At 45.2% G+C, this 23,930-nt stretch overlaps 1 protein-coding gene across 1 annotated transcript; it reads left to right on the top strand.

The window, feature by feature from the left end:
- Positions 1–211: 211 nt before the first annotated feature.
- Positions 212–23,505, top strand: LOC138287326 (zinc finger protein 853-like). The gene is made up of 2 exons (XM_069227678.1): positions 212–1,757; positions 22,473–23,505. Exons 1-2 carry the CDS (start codon positions 224–226, stop codon positions 23,024–23,026), a joined length of 2,088 nt encoding a protein of 695 aa, XP_069083779.1. The 5' UTR covers positions 212–223; the 3' UTR covers positions 23,027–23,505.
- Positions 23,506–23,930: the final 425 nt, after the last annotated feature.

Below are 23,930 nucleotides of genomic sequence, written 5' to 3'. Positions count from 1 at the left end.
TCAGAAGAGTTCTACATTCCGATAGAATAGATCATTTATTCTGATTTTACCAATTTGAAAAGGGTGGCACATAGCATTAAAATAATGAATCAATATTTTTATGTAAAGCTTAAACTGAGAACACAGGGCTTGGCAAGACAGGAAGGGAATTTTGGTGTAATTCTCATGTGATAATGTTTTTTCTTTTCTCTTTTCCTTTCTTCACAGACACTTGAATATCAGAATGGGGAGAAGACAGGCTCCAGGAAAAAAAAGAAAAGTACAGTGTTCACCTGAACGTGTAAGAGCCGCACTCCCAGTTTCACCTGTCCATAATGTGTCAGCTTCAGGATCCCAAAAAAATGTTGAGCGGGAGCATGAGCTGGAGCCGCAATCGGGGATCCTGCCCAACGTGATAGTTTTATCTATGCTAGAGCAGTTGGAAACCAAACTGGATAACTTGCAGAATACCCTAGAGGATGTACCGTCTAGAGTCGCTGGGCTTATGGAACAAATCTGGATAGAAAAGGGTCAATATCGCCTAAAAAATGGTGGTGTGTCTTTGGGGATGGTCAGTCCGGTGACGGTTAGAGATTGTTCTTTCAGTAGATCCCCTCCAATCAATCTTTCAGTCAGAGCAAGGGAGCTGAACCAGTGTCTTCAACCGACATCTCCACACTGGCGTGAGCCACTGCAGAGCCAGAGCCTCCAACCTATGTCTCAGGATTGCCATGGACTCCAGCAGGACTGTACTATCTCTAGGTGTCCGTCTCTGAATGTTCCAGTCATCCAAGGTGAGAGAAACCTTCGTCTTCCACAAACCTTTGATGATGAAGAAGAACTGCGGCAGGACCAGTGCAAACAACTAGAACCAGAGGAACGCATCAAGAAAGAACAATTGTATGCAAATACTTGGGACCCACAACAGATGGATCCACCATTTCAAGAAAGATATGAGCCACAGCAAAACTACTGCAGACAACCTGTACTCCCAGATGAGAAGGAATCAGGTGAACGCATAAAGCAAGAGTTGTGGTTTGATGGTGAGGGTCCACATCAAAACCACTGCAGACAACCAGCATTTCAAGAGGAACAGAGTCTACAGCACAACGCATGCCTGCAGCAGGTGCTCTCTGATGCACGTGACCAACATCAGAACTGCAAGATGGAACCTATGCAGTCTGAGGCACAGAATGCAGATCAGCAATACAGGCTGGAACCACTGCATCCTGAGAACTGCGATCAGAACTACAAGCAAGAACCACTGCATCCTGAGGACCGAGATGAGAACTACAAGCAAGAACCACTGCGTCCTGAGGAACAAGATGAGAACTACAAGCAAGAACCACTGCGTCCTGAGGAACAAGATGAGAACTACAAGCAAGAACCACTGCATCCCGAGGACCGAGATGAGAACTACGAGCAAGAACCACTGCATCCTGAGAACCGGGATAAGAACTACAAGCAAGAACCACTGCATCTTGAGGACCGGGATGAGAACTATGAGCAAGAACCACTGCATACTGAAGACCGAGATGAGAGCTACGAGCAAGAACCACTGCATCCTGAGGAGCGAGATGAGAATTATGAGCAAGAACCACTGCATCCTGGGGGATGTGATAAAAACGCAAATCTACAACCAACATGTACTGATGCGCAGGGTCCATCGGTATCATCCTCGTTCCTGGCACAGAATACTACTGATACAGATAGAGCTATCGCCACAGACCCATTGGAGAGAGGAAAATCAGATGTATTGCTGTTCAAAGCCATCCCAGGTATTTGCTTTATAATAAATAAACATCCAGAACATGGACTTAAATTGTCTAATTCTGAAATAATTTAACATACACCATCTCCAAATTGGATGTTTCCAGATTCTTAGTAAGACTTGCAGGGGGCCAAATCATTATTGTATGATGTTTGCGTGTACAGAATCTAAGAGGATTTGTGGGTCTGTGAGGGTCTGCCGCTTAGGAGGTGAGGAAGGCAGTGAGAAGAAGACAAGTGATCTGTAAATCAGACATTGTCTTTAGTAATGGAATGGGTAGGGCAAGGACAGGGCACCCCAGAGCTTTCAATAAGACGTGGTCTGTTTTCTGTAGTGCATAGGTACATGTGGATAGAACTGGGAGGCCTGCAGGTCAGAGAGGGTCGGTTTTGTAAAATACCATATGACTTGATACCAGCTCCATCCAAAAACTCCTTTGTGTCCCTCAAGACAAATTACACACTATTATCTGATACCAGCTCACACAGAAACCCCCCTCTGGCAAAAGTGTCAGTAAGAAAGGTGATGACACTGAGTTCTTGGTTCACTTACAAGCCTTACTTCTTACCACTTTGACCTGTAGTCCACAAGCACAATGGCAACGTTCTGATGCACAAGAAGCAAACGTACCAAAAAAATAAGTCTAGTCTTTGTCCCAGTCACAGGCAAAACAACCCACGTCTGTCACAGGCAGAATTTTATAGATCAGTTTTTTTTATTGTATGGCAAAAACATGTCCACTCTCTAACAACCCCTTTCCACATCCCTGTTGATGGCAGTCTGCCAGTATTGCATTGTCAGTCTTTTCTTGTTAGATGTCATGCCTAAAAGTCCTTCATATCTCAACTCTAACAGTCTTCATCTGATCAAGTAAGGTGGAGCAAGTGTATCCTGATGAAACAATACTCCACCCACCAATGATAACTCCGGCTGGACTTTGCAATTCCGGGCTCAGGAACTCTGAGGAATTAGTGGCAGAATCTGGGATTTCAGTCTAAGCGTTGTCCTACTTACTGTCCCCAAAGTGTCAAATGCAAGTGAAGTGTTAATCACTGAGAGTGGTAGAAACAGTGTCCATTTTTGGTACCAGTGCATACTAAACATTGTAAACATTGGGCAGGGTCTGCGTGATGTTTCGGTGTACAGAATATAAGGGGATTTGTGTGTCAGTCAAGGTCTGCTGTTTAGTAGGGGAGGAAGACAGGTTGTAGAAGAGAAGGTAATGTGGAAATCAGGTGTGGTTTGTAATGTTGGAATGGACAGGGCAAGGTCCACGGCACCTAGAATATTTTCTAAAATATTGTCTGTTTTTCTGTAGTGTGTAGGGACATGTGCATAGAACTGGGTCACCTGTAGGTCATAGAGGGTCGCGTGTATTATAACATACTGTATCAAAAAGAACAATTTACTAGTTCAAGGGGTTTCAAGATTAGGTAGTGTCTGTGGTGCTGTGGTCTGTAGGGTTATGTACACGGTAGTCTTAATGTCAAGCTTGGTTGGTTGTATTGCAGTATTCGGGATTAGGTGATATATTTGCTTACTTTTATTTTAGCTAATGTAGGCCCCATTATAAGGCACAGATATGTCTGCTGTTATGTCCTTTTACGCTTCCGTCAGTATTTCCTCCCACTAAGACGTCAATATCAGTGGTACAAATAACTCTGCTGGGTGAGTCGGTGAAGTTAATGGCGATTACTCTGAGATATGTGGAATTACTGGGGAAATTTGGCATCTGATTCTCCTTGTAATTCCTGAGTAGTATGATGTTTCAGAAATAATTGGCTATGTGATCATGTCAGTGTGAACAGTAGCTTTACAATATCACATGCATCTCTTGAGGGTCGATTCATCTTTCCTCCATCTTTAGATGGCTAATGTATCCTAGCCCCTCTTTAGACTATTCATTGCACATTACATGGTGCAAATCATGCATGTTTCTGCCTGTCTATGCACTAAATGGTGCAGCATCGTGTCTTACGGTAAGCTCAAAGGAAAGCTCTGACCACATCTTCCACTTTGATACTGTTGTGAGGTTATTTTAGTAGCTTTTATGGACAGGTTATTTGAACAATAGGACTGCAGCTTGTGCCTTTTAGCCTAGGAACAATTAATTTTATTTTCTGAGCAGAAGGTCTCTTCTATGGTGAAGTTTTATTTTCCTTTATTTCAGACTCTTTTACAACAGAAACTGTTTTAATTTCTTTTACTTGGACATTCTCATTCAGTGCTTTGTTCAAGGATGTCTCCAATATGTTGTCAGTACAAAGTGGAACACCGAAACCTTTGACACTTCACGAGAAACATTTGTGTAAACATTGTGTACATTAGGGCAGGTTTCTCAGAACACCAGCTTTTTTATTATAAAACAGCCCTCTGCCTCTTTAGGTTAGAAGGAGAGTCCCAGCCAGAAAATTGCCACTGCATGCTGTCACTTTACTGCAGCTATCTGCTGAGACTTGGGGGTCATTATGGTCATGGCAGTCCAGCACCGCCACACCAGCGGTGGCGGTAACACCGCTGATGGCATGGCAGTGCTGGACCGCTATCTTATGTTCACAGCAGAGAACAGGCTGCAAAGCAGCCATTTCACCGCCCATACAACCAGGGTGGTCCACCTCCCCCCCCGGCGGTCCACCTCAGACCGCCCACGGTATTTTGAGTCTCCTTTCTGCCAGGGATTTCCTGGCAGCAACCCCACCAGGAAATCCCTGGCAGAAAGGATATTGGCGACAGGAATTTACATTCCTGTTGCCAGTATGCGACTCCGTCCACCCCCTAAACAGCCATGTTCGTCCACCCCCCAAGCCCATAGAGACCCCCCCAGCCCCATAAAGAAACCCCACCTGCCTCCCCATCCCAGCATGCACGCAACACACACACACACATTCACGCACTCATACAGACACACACAAACACTCGAACACACCCCCACCTCCTGCATCCATACATGCACTCATGCACACACAACCAAACACACGCACGCACACAGACACCATCATCCATACACCCACTCATACACACACAACCACTTACATATACGCCCACAAACACCCCCACCTCCATTCACACATTAGCACATCCCCATGCACGCACACACCACTCATCACCCCCTCCGCTTTCGGACGGGCACTTACCTGTTGTCAGTGCTCATCTGGGAGGGAACGGGATCCTTTGGGCCTGCTCTGCCAACAGCGCCCCATCACCAGACACCACCATGCCTATTACTGCTTAATACTAGTGCCACCCAAATCTCCATCTCCCTTCAGACAACTCGTACAACATTATCCAATACCAACTCACACAGAAAACCCTCTCTGGAATATACAAACCTCACTTCTGTCCACTTTGACATGTAGTCCACAAGCACAACAGCAAATTTCTGATACACAGGAATCTACTTCTGCCATAGGCAGAACTCTGGATATCAGTCTTTTATTGTTTTGCAAACAACTGGTAGTCTTTCTCTAATGAACCTTTCCACATTGCTGCCCATGGCAGGCTACCAGTATTGCATTATCAATCTTTTCTTGTTAGATAGCATGCCTAAATGTCCCTCATGGCTCAACACTCACAGTCTGGACTTAGCTATAGGTCTTCAAATCACACAACAGATCGTTTTCTCCCTTGGCCATCCTTTCCTGATGAAATTGTTGTATTGCTATTTTAGCCATATTTTTTATATACGTAATTTAGCATGCTAGGCCTGCCCATGTGAACTTTGCCCTAGATATGTTTTATTTAGCGATGCCTTATTTTATTCATATTCAGCACATTTGCGGTATTGTTAATTTTCGCTGTCTGGTTGTTCTTCGCTTAATCCAGCACTGCGTTCATAAAAAATACATTTCGTTCACTTTGTGCTTTCTTCAAGGCTGCAGTACAGTAGGTTGCAGACACAAAGGGGTACACTTTGTCTCCAGTGTTCATAGAAACATACACACTCTTACGTGGGGATCTTTTCTTAGAAGCCATTTGTTTTATTATAAAACACTCCTTCACCTCATACTCATGAGAGGGAGATTCCAGCCAGATGACCACGACTGTATGCTGACTGCTGATTGCTTCGCTACAGATGCTTGATTAGACTACCTGTTTCCTGGCCTATATGGGAATGGTGTCTAGCTAGATCACAGGCCTCCTTACACAGGTATGAGGGATGATGTCCTCCTGGGGGGGGAACCTAAAAGGCAGACTTAGAGGTTAACATGCTGTGCTCTAACATAGCTTAGGTAGGAATATTAGCTATAGTATCAGGTGACAGTATGGTGGGAGTATTCCTGTGTTTTACCCTCCTGGTCACAATATTATTACTCTTGTGTTTTATCGTCCTAGTGATTACTATACATGCTTCGCTTTCTAAGATGCAGGTACTTCAACAAAAACTCTATTGAACTATACCATGCCTCTGATTGTCTTTGCATATATGAGACTAATGTAATCTAGAGAAACAGATGAGATCTGAGCGACCACGATTCCCCTGAGGAGTCATATATGTTGTGCGCACGGCTGCCAAACACATCTCTACTTTACGTGGAGATAGGGCACTGCTAGTTACCCGGAAACACAGACCCCGATTAGGCTGACAGACGTCACGTGGTGTGGGCTTAGACTCAGTCCCCCACAATACCACTGATCCTGCCGTCCGAATCTAGTAGTCTTATTAGAATAATAAGAGCCTACGCAACATGGTGCCGCCAACGTTTGGTCAGGCACTGATATTCGGGTCCTTCAGAGTATCTCAGTCTCACTACGTGCTATAGGCACCTCAGTAGTAGATACAGAGGCGTCCGTGGTACTGAGGATTTCCTCCTCAGCTATTTAGGGTAGACCTAACTAATGCTGTAGGTTGTTTAAGCTTGAAACCTCAAAGGAAAATCCCCATTTGGTGTCCTTATCTCTGAACAATACATTACCTTTTTAAATGGTGAATCCGCAGCGGGTAGCAGTTGCAATAAACATGCGAGCACCCCTTACTGCACATTTGTTGGCTCAAGCCCTAACAGTGCAGGAGGGGCCAGTTACATTTAGGGCCATATTTATACTCCGTTTGCGCCGAAATTGCGTCGTTTTTTTTGACGCAATTTCGACGCAAAACTAACGCCAACTAACGCCATATTTATACTATGGCGTTAGAGGCGAATAGCGCCAAAGTTCCCGGAATGTGCGTCATTTTTTAGCGTGAACCCCTTCCTTGCGTTAATGATATGCAAGGGAGGCGTTCCCGTCTAAAAAATGACTCCCAGGCCTTTACGTGGTATTTATACTCCCGGGCAAAAGCAACGCCCGGGAGTGGGCGTGGCTATAAACGGCGCGTTTGCGCCGCTTTTTAACGCCTGGGTCAGGCATGGCGTTAAGGGACAAGTGGGCTCAAAATGAGCCCAGAGTGCCCTCCCCTGCCCCCAGGGACCCCCCCTGCCACCCTTGCCCACCCCAGGAGGACACCCAAGGCTGGAGGGACCCACCCCAGGGACATTCAGGTAAGTTCAGGTAAGTTTTTTTTTTTTTTTTTTAATAATATTTTGTGGCATAGGGGGGCCTGATTTGTGCCCCCCTACATGCCACTATGCCCAATGACCATGCCCAGGGGACAGAAGTCCCCTGGGCATGGCCATTGGGCAAGGGGGCATGACTCCTATCTTTACAATGATAGGAGTCATGTTGATGGGGGATGGGCGTCGTTAAAAAATGGCGCAAGTCGGGTTAAGACGATTTTTTCGACGTAACCTGACTTGCCCCATTTTAAGACACCCATGCGCCATTTTCCCCCTACGCCGGCGCTGTCTGGTCTACGTGGTTTTTTCCCACGCAAACCAGGCAGCGCCGGTCTGATTGCGCCGTCTAACGCCATTCCATAAATACGGCGCCCGCATGGCGCTTCAGAATGGCGTTAGACGGCGCAAAACTTTTTGACGCTAAACTGCGTTAGCGCAGTTTAGCGTCAAAAAGTATAAATATGGGCCTTAATGTGGAAGCCGATCCAGCATATAGGACAGAAATATTCTATTCTTGGGTCATATTTTCAGCAGGCGATGGGAACACTAATGCATTTCATCATTATACACCAGGAAATACACCTGCACAATACAGAGCATGTGCTTATATAGAAATACCTTTATCTTATCACAACCATGATAATTGGCTTCATAGCGCCCTACCGCACACAATTTTCACATGTGAGGTTAGGTCCTCTGAGCAATGCTGGCCCTACCTAGTCCTTGTTGGCCACATATACACCACATCCTGATGTGGCAGCCTTGACAGTGGCGAGGTTCGCCGCTTATATATTGAGACTGTTAGTACAGTTTGTAATGCAGACATTAAATACGAATCCAGCACGAGCTGCCCCTCTGCAACATGCAGCAGCACCAGGCATCAATCCTGCTACTGCACATTCGATCATGGGTAAAGTCCCCGCCAAACGGAAAGAAATTCTGTTCTGGTTAGCTCAAAATATAAATGCACTGGAAGCAGTCTTTCCCCATACGGGACATCAGGATAAACACAGAATATTAACAATGTGCTTGCTGTTTGGAATGGTTCCCACAGTTGATAACTAGAATACTTGGGGCACGGTAGTTGCCGTGCTCTATACTACCGCTCTATACTACCGCACACGGTATACTGACACTTGCCAATTTTCCGGAGGTGTTAGAACAAATTCAAGATTAATACGGAGCTGCCCCGGCCCTGGCTTTGGGAATGCAACTCATGGGCAATTTTGCTACAGTATCTTCCATTATTTTAAGCAACCTTAAAGGGGAAGCAGTTGCAATAGCTGTGCGCATGCTGCCACAGGATCAAGAACAAGAGCTGCCAAATATTATCGCAGAGACCTACTCTAGTATTGATCGAGATAGTCTAGGGGCCAGACCAACTAAACCACATTTTCAGGGGAAATCTAATAAAGATTCTACCAAGCAAGCACCTGAGGGATCAAAGAAATGCTGGGATAAAAAGCAACGAACACCTAAAAAAGAAAGGGGAGAATCTTCACATGTGGAGACCCCTCAAAACAGATATAACTTAAGAAATACAGATAATATAAAAACGCCTGATAGATATCAATATACTGATACATGTCAGTCTTGTTCCTTTCAGGACTCACAGGATAAACAAAGTGGGAGAGGGGGGCGGTCAGAGCGGAAGGATGAGTATGTGAAACCACGAAAGGAATCACAACGTTCAACAAAAGTCTCTGTCAAAAAAGAAGAGAAACTTCCTCAACAAAAACCACAGCTTTAAAAGAAAAGTGGCAGCAGTTGTAATATTCCATGCCACTCAGGAAGAGGGCCCTCCTGAAGAACAAGACTTGTGGCACTGGCTCTGCTAGACAGCTCAGGAGAGTTCACAATAGTTCGCCGGAATCTTCAAGAATATCTGGAGGTGAGAGCAACTGATGACTTTTTACAAGTCAACACTGCGGACGTGCGCATTGCCACACCTGACAGGGTGTATAAAGTAACTATACAGTTAGAAGGGTATATAGAGCACACCATTGATGCAATCTTCTGGGATTGTGTTGTTAATATCTATGATATCTTGTTGGCTGAGCAAGATTGGCCACCTGATTTTGTCCGTACCTGCCCATATGGGGGAAGAGGTTATGATACCTTCTTTCTCTCCCCCTTGTTCCCGAAGAACTTGTAGAATCTTACGCCATTGATTGGACATTGGCGCAAGCGCCTGTGCTATATGCAACCATGTAGGGTGGGATAAAGATTCCCCCATCACATAATTCCAATTAAATCCCAACCTCAACCTCAACCCCAGTATCTAATAAAACATGAAGCTAAAGCACCGGTGAGAGCAGTTCTCACACAGCTAGAGTACCAGGGCGTAATCAAACCCTGTGTCTCACCAATGAACAATCCTTTGTTCCCTGTAGCTAAACCCGACCATTTGTACAGAATAGTCTTAGACTACAGACATCTAAATAGTCATACACGCACATATGCTATACAGAACTCACATAGGACAGCACTTATGAACAACATAGTGCACAAAAAATACAAAACAACGTTGGATATCTCCAATTGTTTCTTCTACCAAAATATAGCACCTGAAAGCAGAGACTTAACCAGTTTCAGCGCGTTGGCCTTGCAGAAAATATCTGTTGTTTATCCCAGGGGTATAAGAACAGTCCAGGACTGTTAGCAGCTTGTGCACTTCAAGGACATTCTCCTACGTAAATGATATCTACCTGACGGAAGATCAATCACTGCAACATCTAAGACGGGTAGCCCGCATTGTTATGGGATTTGCCAAAGTCGGCTACAAATGTAATTAAAAAAAAAAAACTAAAATTGCCTTCCCGAGTGTCCTGTTTTTGGGATATGAATTATCAGATGAAGGAAAGAGCCTAGCATCACAGTTTTTAGAGAAACGTGCTCAACTACAACCACTAAATACCATAAAGAAATTACAATCCCTATTGGGATTTTTAAAAATTTGGCAGAACATACACTCCAGATTATGCAACGTGCATTAAGCCTCTATAAGGGGAAACATCCTTTTTTACAACTTTTTTTTTCCGAAAGTCATGGTTAACGAAAGCGCAACAATGCTTTTTTTAACCACGACTCCGGTTTTTTGTGCCTTAACTACGTATGTTCTGAACAACGAACATGCGTGGTTAAGGTACAAAGAAGGGAGTTGGCGAAGGTAAGTGGTGGGTTTAGGTTTTGGGGTGGGGCGTTTTTGGTTTTGGGAGGGGGTGGGGGGTCAGGGGGTTTTGGGGTGAGGTTGGGGGGGTGGGGCGTTTTTGGTTTTGGGGAGTGGGTGGGGGTCAGGGGTTTTTAGGTTTTGGGGTGGGGTTGGGGGGGTGGGGCGTTTTTGGTTTTCTGATGATGCACGATATTTACACTTCCCTGAAGTTTTCTTCCTTTCTTTGTAGGCTTGTGACAATTTTCTCCTTCACTGCAGATATCCAAGTATTTTATAGATTTATTACTGAACTCATGAGAGAATTTTAGGTTGAGATCGTTTTTTGTCAATCTCTGGATGAATCTTTCAGCCATTTCCCTACTTCCATCCCACAGCAGGAAAAGATTATCTATGTACCTGATCCATATTAGTACATGGTTTGTCATGTCTTCATTTTGTGACATCCAGGCCACTGGCTTCTTCCACCAGCCCATGAATAAATGTGCATACCTGGGGGGGAAGCTGGTGCCCATTGCTGTTCTTGAGGTTTATCTGAAATATTTATCTTTAAATGTGAATATATTGTTGTTTAAGCAAACATCTATCATGGTCATAAACATCAGTGTATAGTCATGTTAGTCTATTACAAGAAGCATACAATGTCAAACCTAGATTACAGATATAGAGAGATCCAGCAACGATATCTTTGCTTAGAAAACATTTTATTATCATTTGACAGTGAGCTCAGATATCCAGAGTATCCACTTTATTTTCAAATACAGACAATTTGATGCCATATATTCATTTTGTGACATATCCCGATTGAATATACATTTGTTTCCAATCCAGTTCAAGTTTCCTGAAATGTGATAATTATTATTCAGAATATTGTCAGCTTTTAAGCGAGATGCAACCAAAACGTGCTTTAACCCCTTCTTTTGCACACAAGTCTGGGGCTCTCTTGAGGTTTTTACTAATTCTTTATTAAGTTTCAGAGTTTCACATTGTTTGAGCTCATTTGAAATAATTGTAAAGTCGTTAGTTATGAACCTGAAATTAAGACATTGTTGCACAATTACTTTCCTTGAGGTAGGATTAGACAACAAGTGACATGCTTTTTTTTTATTACCTACTTTTCCTGACACTATTCCTCAACTGCATTGGAATCTATATTATATAATAATAATATATATGTATATTAAATCGGTATACATCAGAAATTGAGTATTTGGCATCATATTGTGTGCATTTGAAAATGAAGTGGATACTCTGGATAGTTTAGACTATTGTCGATGGATAATGAAATATTTTCTAAACAAAGATACCATTGTTAGATCTCTATTTTTTAGTTTGGTATTCTATACTACATTATTATAAATAGGGAAACATGCACTCCATATATCAAAATAATGTTAACAAACAGAAGACGTTGTAGGCCCTGCCCTCAAGGAGTGTAATATTCTCCCTACAACTAATTACAAACACATACCAAAGACATTGGAAAGTGGGACGAAAGTGGGTTGAATAAAAACCTCACATTATTGCGAAAGCATGTTTGCATGCGCTGTGTGTGTGTGTGTTGTATACATGCATGCATAATGACATCCTAGCTGATCATCAAATATGATTCGTCCCAGTGTATGTTGGATATAGTTCATAACAAATCCCTACTATCTTTACAGTATGATGGGAGCACACCGCAAGAATCAGCTTGAAATGTTTTTCGTATATTGCTGTGTTTTCCAGTTAGCTGTTGTTGGAGTACACTGTGGGCCTCCCTGCTGCTCTAGTAGGGTTCTTATATTTGTTCTTATAATTTTTCAGTAGAAGGTAAAAACAGTAGGGAGGAAGTGTTTTTCAAAAATTCATCACAATGATTTTGCCGCTCATATATAGTCATAGTATTGCCTGATCGAGGTTTTACATTTGTCAACATGAGACAATTTTTTGCAATCTGTATTAAACAATTGTCGAAAAGCCTCTTGTTCATAATTGCAATCATTTATCAAGACATTTCCCCCCTCATCAGATAGCTTTACAATAATGCTGTTGTCATAGCGTAATGTGTTAATGGCCTCCCTTTCTTCCTTACTCAAGTTAGATCTGACTTGTCCCTTCTTTCCTTGACTGTGAGGAATTTGAACAAGTCTATGGTGACCAAGTCACTCAAGAATTCCCAATTGTCACGGGGCATGAGGAATTATATGTAGCCACTGAGACTCGCCTGATCTATCTGCAGCCAAAGTTCTAGCAAGACTTCCCACTCTTCCGTTACACACACATTTTGCTTATCTAGACCAGTCAGTGTTATTAAGTTATCAATGTCACTTTAACACTTTTCAAATTTTTGGGGATTGGACTTGCCTGTTCCCATCTTCACTGGCTTGGGTCTGATTATATGTGCCTTAGGCAGCTTTAGTTTCCTTAGAAGCAGAAATAACTAAATTCTACATGGACTGTAATTGAAGTCCCCACTGGGGCAGAAATATAAGCCACGTTTCAGGATGTTTAGGGGCATATTTATACTCTGTTTGCGCTGGATTTGCGTCGGTTTTTTTTACGCAAATCCGACGCAAAGCTAACTCCATATTTATACTTTGGCGTTAGACCCGTCTAGCGCCAAAGATCTTGGAGTTTGCGTCATTTTTTAGCGTGGACACCTACCTTGTGTTAATTATATGCAAGGTAGGCGTTCCCTTCTAAAAAATGACTCTAAGGCATGTGCGCCTTATTTAAACTCCCGTGCAAAAATGACGCACGGGAGTGGGAGGGCCTTAAAAAATGACGTCCAGCCGCTTTTGCGTCATTTTTTAACGCCTGGTCAGTGCAGGCGTTAAGGGACCTGTGGGCTCGGAAGGAGCCCAGAGGTGCCCTCCCATGCCCCCAGGGACACCCCCTGCCACCCTTGCCCACCCCAGGAGGACGCCCAAGGATGGAGGGACCCATCCCAGGGAACTTAAGGTAAGTTCAGGTAAGTATTTTTTTCGTTATTTTTTTGTGGCATAGGGGGGCCTGATTTGTGCCCCCCTACATGCCACTATGCCCAAAGACCATGCCCAGGGGACAGAAGTGCCCTGGGCATGGCCATTGGGCAAGGGGGCATGACTCCTGTCTTTGCTAAGACAGGAGTCATTTCAATGGGGGTTGGGCGTAAAAAAAAATGGGGCAAATCGGGTTGAGGCCAAAATTTTGCCTCAGACCTGACTTGCCCCATTTTTTGACGCCCAAGCTCCATTTTCCCCTACGCCGGCGCTGCCTGGTGTGAGTCATTTTTTTTTACGCACACCAGTCCGCAGTGCCGGCTAACGTCATTCAATAAATAAGGCACCCGCATGGCGCTTTAGAATGGCGTTAGCCGGCGTTAAAATTTTTGACGCACAACTGCGTTGGCGCAGTTGTGCGTCAAAAAGTATAAATATGGCCCTTAGTTATTCTGTTGTCAATTAATCATGGATAAATTGAAGGGGACGTGGCCAATGGCCGAAGATGGCAGACGTTTGAGTGTGGTGCTTCGCAGCCCAGGCCCGGGAATCTGAGTGAAACCATGGTCACAACCGACGAGAGAGCTCAATCAATCAAAGAAATTTGTAGAGCGCGCTACTCACCCGCGAGGGTCTCAAGGTGCTGAGGGGAGGATGGAAAGTGGGGGGGGGCAGGGAGGGTCACTGGTTGAACAGCCAAGTCTTGAGGTTCTTTCTGAAGACCAGTAGGTCTTTGGTTTTGCGAAGGTCGGTGGGGAGGGAGTTCCAGGTTTTGGGGGCGAGGTAGGAGAAAGACCTGCCTCCTGTGGTGGTGTGCTGGATGCGGGGACTGTGGCTAGGGCGAGGTCGGCTGATCGGAGGTTGCGTGTGGGAGTGTGGAAGTTTACCCTTTCATTGAGGTAGGTTGGGCCGGTGTTGTGGAGGGATTTGTGTGCGTGGATGAGGATCTTGAATGTGATTCTCTTGTCTATGGGGAGCCAGTGAAGGGATTTGAGGTGTGGTGAGATTCGTTCGTGGCGGGGGAGGCCAAGGACGAGGCACGCGGCTATGTTCTGGATTCTTTGGAGTTTGTGTTTGAGTTTGAGTGTGGTGCCGGCGTAGAGGGTGTTGTTGTAGTCCAGTCTGCTGCTGATGAGTGCGTGGGTGACTGTCTTTCTGGTTTCTGGGGGGATCCAGTTGAAGGATTTTTTTTAGAGTGCGGAGTGTGTGGAAGCAGGAAGAGGTTAGAGCATTGATTTGCTGTGTCATGGAGAGGGAGGGGTCGAGGATGATGCCGAGGTTGCGTGCGTGGGTTGCGGGGGTGGGTGCGGGACCTAGGGCGGTGGGCCACCAGGAGTCGTCCCATGCGGTTTTGTTGGGGCCGAAGATGATGATTTCGGTTTTGTTTGAGTTGAGCTTGAGGTGGTTAGTGGTCATCCAGTTGGCGGTGTCTAGGAGAGCGGCGTGTAGGTTGGTTTTGGCGGTGGTGGGGTAAGGGAGAGGATGAGTTGGGTGTCATCAGCATAGGAGAGGATAGTGATTCCGTGTGCTTGGAGAATGTTGGCTATGGGGATCATGTAGATGTTGAAGAGTGTGGGCTGAGGGAGGACCCTTGGGGGACTCCGCAGGTGATCTTGGTAGTGTTGGAGTGGAAGGGTGGAAGGCGGACTCTCTGGGTTCGGCCGGTGTGGAATGAGGTGAGCCAGGCACGAGGCCGAGACTAGGAGACCATTCAGCCTGTCTAACTCCCCTTGGGCTGTGCAGCAGAGGGAATAGAAAGGACGGAGGAGCCCGCTGAGATACAGAGGAACCCAGGGACTGTGGGCACTGCATTGAGATGGTGCACTGTGATGCCCGGTAGCGGGCGAGGATGTGGCGATTGCAAGTGGAGATCGGAGACCTCAACAGAATGAAAGAGGAGAGGTAAACATATGAACACATAGCACGAACTCCTGTTTAATGGCTCCAACTAATAGATTGTAAAAGACCCACACAAGAAAAATTACGCTGCTGGGCACCCTGTCCGTTGTGCTGCGCCGGGAGGAGGGCTGCAATGACAAACCTAAGGACAAAGGAAGGAGAGGCTCTGAACATCTGGCTAATAACAAACAGATCATCACCAAGTCCCCCATCCGCAGACCTTAGAACGTCGTCACTGACAACATTTGGACATTCATACAAGAGAAGGGGAAACAATAATTAATCAATGGTCACAGCTGGCACAGAAAGTCACACAAAAGAAGAGCTTGTTCTGCTGTGACAAACTGAGATACCAGGAATAAAAATGGGGCGCACAAAGACCAGAAAGGAATAGGTATTGTAAGAGCTGATACTGCAGTCGTGGCAGTCTGACCACTCGACAACTGCAATGCCCTCCCTTGTGATGCACACTGAGATGGATACCCTACGGGAGGATAAAATAGACCTCATCCTGTGGGAGATAAGAGACTCCCAAGTGCTTATAGAGCAAAAACTAGGCGTAGTCACAACAAAGGCAAATTTGCTTAGAGATGACCACCGCAAATTGTCAGAGAGATTCAAGACCACAGAGGGATCACGTGCCACATTGACACCTAGACAGGAAGACCTGATGACAACGGTCATGCAAATGCAAAGATAAGTGGGGCATTCACAGGGAAGTGCCGAAGATGCTGAAGGTAAGTCCCGCCGCAGTAGCGTGTGAATCGTGGGGCTGCCAGAGTGCCTTGAAGGACCGAATGCAGCACCCTTTATTGAGTACTGGCTACAAGCAACGATTGCCCCCACAGGCCTATAGTCACACTTCGTAGTGGAGTGGGGACATAGGGGCATATTTATACTCCGTTTGCGCCGAATTTGCGTCGTTTTTTTCGACGCAAATTCGACGCTAAACTAACGCCAACTAACGCCATATTTATACTATGGCGTTAGAGGCGAATAGCGCCAAAGTTCCCGGAATGTGCGTCATTTTTTAGCGTGAACCCCTTCCTTGCGTTAATGATATGCAAGGGAGGCGTTCCCGTCTAAAAAATGACTCCCAGGCCTTTACGTGGTATTTATACTCCCGGGCAAAAGAGACGCCCGGGAGTGGGCGTGGCTAAAAACGGCGCATTTGCGCCGCTTTTTAACGCCTGGGTCAGGCATGGCGTTAAGGGACAAGTGGGCTCAAAATGAGCCCACAGTGCCCTCCCCTGCCCCCAGGGACCCCCCCTGCCACCCTTGCCCACCCCAGGAGGACACCCAAGGCTGGAGGGACCCACCCCAGGGACATTCAGGTAAGTTCAGGTAAGTATTTTTTTTTTTTTTTTAATAATTTTTTTTGGCATAGGGGGGCCTGATTTGTGCCCCCCTACATGCCACTATGCCCAATGACCATGCCCAGGGGACAGAAGTCCCCTGGGCATGGCCATTGGGCAAGGGGGCATGACTCCTATCTTTACAATGATAGGAGTCATGTTGATGGGGGATGGGCGTCGAAAATAAATGGCGCAAGTCGGGTTAAGACGATTTTTTCGACGTAACCTGACTTGCCCCATTTTAAGACGCCCATACGCCATTTTCCCCCTACGCCGGCGCTGTCTGGTCTACGTGGTTTTTTCCCACGCAAACCAGGCAGCGCCGGTCTGATTGCGCCGTCTAACGCCATTCCATAAATACGGCGCCCGCATGGCGCTTCAGAATGGCGTTAGACGGCGCAAAACTTTTTGACGCTAAACTGCGTTAGCGCAGTTTAGCGTCAAAAAGTATAAATATGGGCCATAGAGTACAGACTAGAAAACCAATCCTGGGACATCCCATGTGCCCGATAGTCGCCAAGATATTGAATAATAGTGATCAGGACCTACTACTGCAGGAATTGCAGATGCGTGCGCCCATACCATGGAGAATACAACATTTTTTGTTATTCCCAGTTTATACATTGGCACTGCAACGCGAAAGGGAGTCTTTCCAGCAAAACTGAAAATCTTCCATAAACAACAGGTACTCTTTTATGATTCTCCTGAAGAAGCACTGCAATGGCTAGAACCATCCTATCCAGAGGTAACTGTTCAGGACAGAAGTGACCCTCCTGCATCTACAGCTGAACGAGCCCCCAAGACTCCGTCAGAGCCAACCCAACAGAAACCGCCTTTCGCAAATCAGAGGAGCCCCAATTGCCTGACAGGTGATGGAAGGCAGACAAGGAGCATTGAAATCGGGGACCACCCTCGGGTCGCCGCGCCTGCTAGTTAGTACAAGTACCTCTCAAGAAAGCATCTCTGAATCAGCGACAAATGGCATCAATGCGCTATTCCCCATGGTAACGCCCCAAACAGCAGAGGGACTTTAATGGGGACCATCAATAATACAAGGGACGACAACAAGCATACGGGAACACAATCAACTTTGAGACAGCTGCTACTATTCTTATTACTTAGAACTACACTGCCATGAGCACTTGAAGGAGGACAAAACCACAAAAGAAACTAGGATAACCACACCCTGAAACAAAAGAGCGCTTGCCGAATTTGGATAAATTATCATTGGGGCAAGGAGCACCCTGCTGAGGCCGGGGCCTGGACACCGAGCACTCTAACGATGTACAAATTGCACCAAACCGACCGCCACAAGATGGGTGTGACTTAGCCACTAAGCCACCGATGACCCCAATGCAAGTGCTTTTGGTTCTCTATGATGTTTTTCTAGTTCCAACTATGGTTACAAGTTTGGTCGAGCAAAGTTTTCTTGCTGGACCCTGAATTTAGAAAAGGTTTTAGGTTACATGGCTGTGTCATAATAAATAAAGGGAGGGCAAGATGCTCACATAGCCTCGACTGGGGATTCTCCTGTCGCTACATTAACAGACCATGACATCAGTAGTAAAAGAATATCAGTTTATAACCTGGAACATACGGGGATTGGGAAACATTCAAAAACGCTACAGGATTCTAGCACAAATCCATAAACGGCAGGCACATGTTGCCTTCTTACAGGAAACATTCCTGCTTTCACCAGAGTCTGCTAAGGTCTGAAATAGGTGGGAAGGCCAGCTACTGCACACTTCATATTCTGCTTACTCAAGGGGCTCTGCAGTATTGATTAGGGCGGGAGTACCGTTCAGTGTTCTTGAAACACAAACAAATACCAAAGGGAGATATGTTATAGTATTGGGATCTCCGGATTTAAGATCGATCATTCTTGGCAGTATCTATACCCCTGATACAGACGAAAAAGCCTTTCATGCCTATTTATCCACAATATTAGTGGCTATTGGGAGAGATCTAGATGCAGTTTTGGACACTACTTTAGATAGATCGCATCCCCACTTCCGTGGACGATACCAGCATGCCATGCTCATATCCAAAATAAAAAAGGTTAAATGGTTGGGATCACTGCGATATTTGTGGGGCCGCAATGAGGGATTAAGGGAATACTCATTCTACTCGCCCCCCCCATGCTCTACATTCTAGGCTGAATAGCTGTGTATGCCACAACCAGATGGAAACACAAATTACAAGTGCCTCTTAATTAGGTAAGACCATATCGGACCATAACCCACTAGAGAGGACAGTGTAGTGGGCCAGATTCCTGTCCCGATTCCCATGTGGAGATTGAGGCCTTCTCTACTTGAAGCCGAAGTACTACGAGAAAAATTAGCAACCACTATCCACACGTACTTCGCCGACAATACGAATACCGCTTTCAGCCCGATAGTGGAATGGGAAGCCTTCAAGGTGGTGGTGCGCGGTGCGATCATTGGTATGACAGCAGGGGCCACTCGTGAGGAACAGGCTGCAGCACAAGGCCCGAAAAAGCCCAACAACTGCAGGACGCCCGCAATCAATATGCAGAACTACTAGAGCGCCTCCGAGTAGTAAATTATAGCCACTACACTAAAAAAATACACACTGATTAATACGTCCACCAATGAACCCCACCCCAATGATGAGAGTAGATTCCTCATTGCAGAATCCAGCCACCACGCAGAGAGGAATCGATACAGCCTTTCGAGATTACTATAGACAGTTATACGCCGCACCCCCACAGACCCAGAGAGACTGACTATGGAGATTCTTAGACCGATCTACCGACAACACAACCCTCAGACAATGAACTGCTAGCAGCCCCGCTCACACTGACAGAAGTTAAGGGAACCCGTAAAACCTTAGCGCATAACAAAACCCCGGGGTCCGATGGCTTGCCAATAGAGTTCTATAGTACATATGCTACACAATTATGTCCACAACTAATGCGATTATATAATGCATCATGAGAAAAAGGTCTGCTCTCTCCCACTACTAGGAAAGCTATGGTGACATCAATTCTAAAACCGAAGGTACCCAACACGGCTCTGCCATCTTCTTACCCCCTATCTATTCCTAATACAGGCTACAAGGTTCTCAGCAAACTCCTAGCCAACCGGCTCTTGCGATTGCTTCCCTAACTGATCAATGTAGATCAGAGCATCTTTGTTCCACGCCGCAGCACTTCACTGAATATTTTTAGCCTTTTTCAGATTATTGATGCCAGCAAGGTCATCTACCCACGCGCAAGGTGTTTAACACTCGATATACAACAAACCTTTTACTGTATTCACTGGGATTACATAGTGTGAGTGCTCCAGGCTTATGGGATACCACACAGCTATATAGAATGAGTTAAATTATTTTATAAAACCACCATAGCTCGAGCACGCATGCGCCTCTATATATCAGAGGCGTACCCAATTGGGAGAGGAACACGGCAGGTGTGCCCCCGTCCTTGATTCTATTTGTACTGGCAATGGAGCCAATCTACCAGATCCTTAGACGGGAAATGGTGCATAGAGGTATCGCCCCTGACGGGGAGCCGTCCATATAGTATCCCTATATGCTGATGATATGCTGATATACCTTAAAGATCTTCATGCTGGCCATGAGGACCTGGAACAACTCTTCTCCACTTTTAGTGGACTATTAGGCCTCCATATTAATACTGCCAAATCTCGAGTATACCCCTTGTTGATATGGCCATAACAAATGCACTACAGTTCGGACACAGGGACATCCAGGTAGCACCGACTACCTTCCTCTATCTTGGCATAGAGGTATACCGAAGGAACGAGGGCGCATTGGATGGGAACCTAATACGAACAATTACCACGCTAACATCACAAATAGCATTCTCCCACTGTCAACGACCATGAGGATAGCACTGGCCAAAATAGAGATACTCCCGCACCTCTTCTATTACTTTGTAAACCTTCCCCTTGTATTTCCCATGGCACCATTCCACTAACTCAATACGTTACTTACGGAACGTATTTGGGGACAAAACCAACGTAGAATTAGTTTGGCTAAGCTGCAACTGCCGATAGTTGGGAGTCTCAGATTTCAAGGCTTAAAGTTATGCAGCACAACTACAATGGCTGTCCTATTGTCTGGTGGGACACAATTTATTTGCGATTAACTACACTGTGATACACAATAACCAAGGCCGCCTCCACCGACACCTCTATTCTGAGACTACTCAGACCATTCTCACCCGCTGCTACTACCCGTAGCTCTACGGTATTGGTGAAAAAAATATACCACAACCCAGGCTCCCTATGCCCCTACCATTTCCCTGCGCAGCCTTCCTGCAGCAACAGGAACCTTAACAAAACATAGACTGGACGGATGGGAAAAAGGTGTCACCACAGTGGGAAGCTTTTTTATGGAGGGAACATTAATGACGCACGATGACTTCATAAATGCACATAATCTCCTGTAAACACTTTTTCTTGTACATTCTACTATCATCAGACTGATATCAATACAGGGGGCACCCGAGGGCCAAGAACCTGAAACACATGAATTAGTGAAGGGCGACACCTAGTGAAATGGCTGCATAGAGGCCCTCAAATGCACCTTTGGGGTCTCTCTGTCACAGTTCAAGAGGAAATGGGAAACTGACTTTGAGAAATTACAGATAAAGAATGGGCAAGAGCTCTAGAATTCCCCGGAAAATTTCCCGATAATACCAGACGTAGATGTATTCAGTTTCCAGTACTGTATAGAGCCTATTTAACAGCACAACTGATCAGTAAGATATATCCCACAGCAACAGCAGCAGCAAAGTGCCTCGATGCCAAGAAGAAGGGGCGGACTTACTACATATGTTCTGGACATGCCCCAGGCTGGGGACCTTCTGGGCAGAGATAACGCAGACTTAGTGGGCATAACCAGTCGGAAACGCATGGAACGCGGCCTGCTGGGCATAGCAATGCAACCACAGGGAGGTATGGTAGAAGACAAATTACTAAACCTGGCACTATTACTAGCGAAGCGACAACTAGGAAGTGGAAGGCAGCAATTCCCCCTCATCTAGAGGACTGGAGAGCAGAAATAAAAAAGTGGGGCCAAGTGGAGAGTTCAGCTATTAGACTGGAATAATACAGAGGGCCCCGTTAGAACTCGATCTCTATTAGAAACCTTTAAGGCACACAACATGACCCACTAACAGGCCAAAAATTTAATTGAACCCCTTGATATCTGCTAAAAGAATTAAGCCTCTCAATGCTAGGCTCCAATTGGGCGGTAGAACACGGACACAAAACTTAAGCTTTACGACTACATGCAGAACAAGAGAATTACCCACACCAAAGTCCCTGGCCGCACAGTATGACACAGCTAATAGTTTGTTGTGTTTTTTTTGTTTTTTTGCTTTCCTTTCTCTTCTCTTCAGGTGGGGACTGGTGGGATGGAAGAAGGAACCTTACTCAACAAAATGATGTGTACTGTCCAGAAATAATAGACTAGGAACACCCTACGCATGACAGCGAAGTAACTGAGCTGTACAGTACATATAAATGGAAGCATATACGCCTGTATATTGTGAATGTGCTTAAAACAAAATAAAGATTGTTTTAAAACAAAAATTGTGATAAATTGATAACAAAGAGGTCAGTCTCACCCTTGACCATTTCTTGGCTTGCTCTACCAGTCCCCTCTTCCCACGAGGTGAGTTGTCTTTCTGCCTTGTATTTACTCCTTCTCATCTTCCTCTGCATGAACTGTATCCCTCACATTAGGAGGGGTACAACCTCCCTAGATATAACAGTCCACCTTTCACGTATTATAACAGCACCGTTTTTCAATCAATATTTCCTGTGTGTAATTTGTGTTCTTTTCATTCTGCAGCACATCAGTCACAGACAGAAAGTATGGATGATAAAGAGAAACATAAAGCTTCTAGAGGAGTTAAGTATTTTGCTCACAAAATAAATGAAAGAAAATACCAAACAACACACAGGAGTGAGAGAGTCAACAATACAACACTTCTTCTAAAGCAAAAAAGAATACACACTGGCCTAGGAGCAGGAGAGAAGCCTTCTAACTGTACTGTGTGTGAGAAGAGCTTCAGTCGAAAGAGAACTCTTGTAGAACACCAACGAATACATTCAGGAGAGAAGCCTTATAGCTGTACTATGTGTGCCAAGAGCTTTACTTTTAAATCTACCCTTGTACACCATCAAACACTACACACAGGAGAGAAGCCTTATAGCTGTATAGAGTGTGAGAAGAGCTTTACTTGTAAGGGATCCCAGGGATGTGGAATTCCCGGGACATCTTGTTTGGGGTCAAGGGCAACAAGTTTTTATGTTTACTTTGTCCTTGGGACAAGTAGGCCCAACCCTCTGCAGCACAAACCCTTTGGCTGCCTGTTTACAGAGAGTGGAACTCTCTGCAGTTGAGGTAATGTGTTTCCAAAAGATAATGCTGTTCGAACTTGTATTTATGGTTCATTATTTGAAAGCCTTCATTATTAGGGTGAGTGCTGTAAATAAATGTTTTAAGGTCACACTTCACTACTGACGTTGGTTCCAGTACAAAAAAAAAACGTGTATACACATGTTTGAAAAGTTTAGGCTATGAGGCTAAGTATAATGCTCCCAGAATGCTCTCTGATTAGATGCAAATGAAGTGTCATTTAGTAAAATGTGTTGATGCATGCTAGTATTTCCCAAAAATATTTCTAATGGAAAATTAGTGTAACCATTTTCAAAATGAATATGGGAAGCATGAAAATAAACAAACAATGGCAAAGCCAACTGGTCTGACATATTTTTATGTCTTTTAGTTTCATCAATGCGTGTCTTGTTTTGACATGGCTTTTGTAACACTTTATTGTTGTGGGAGCTACCAGGCCCTCAACATTTTAACAAACACTGGTAAAAAAAAAAAAAAAAGTTTTTGAACTCTAAAAGCACACGTTGCCCCCAGTGGCATAACAAAGGCCCTGCAGCCGCCCTCCAGGGGGCCCCTTCAGCACAGCACCTGCCCTGAGTGAGTCTGGAGAGGGGGCTCCTCCATGTTCTTTGCAAAGGGGCACCCTCCAGTTTCGTTACGTCACTGATTGCCACTGTAGTTCCTGACACTGAACAAAACTACTTTGTGTGCCAATATGCTCCTTGTGGAAGAGCAGAATGCGATCACTCACAGTAAAGCCAGCCGAAAGAGAGAGAAATAGAAGTTTAATAAAAATAAAATGTCTTTGTTAACACCAGACCTAATTAGGGGCCAAGACCCACATGTAGGTAGCTTTTTGCATGTCGCAAAGAGTGACTTTCGCTGTTTGCGGCGTGCAAAAAGCACATT

This window comes from Pleurodeles waltl, chromosome 4_1 (assembly GCF_031143425.1).
Source record: "Pleurodeles waltl isolate 20211129_DDA chromosome 4_1, aPleWal1.hap1.20221129, whole genome shotgun sequence".
NCBI lineage: Eukaryota > Metazoa > Chordata > Amphibia > Caudata > Salamandridae > Pleurodeles > Pleurodeles waltl.
Note: the sequence above shows the minus strand (reverse complement) of the source record. Positions and strands in the feature narration are given on the sequence as shown.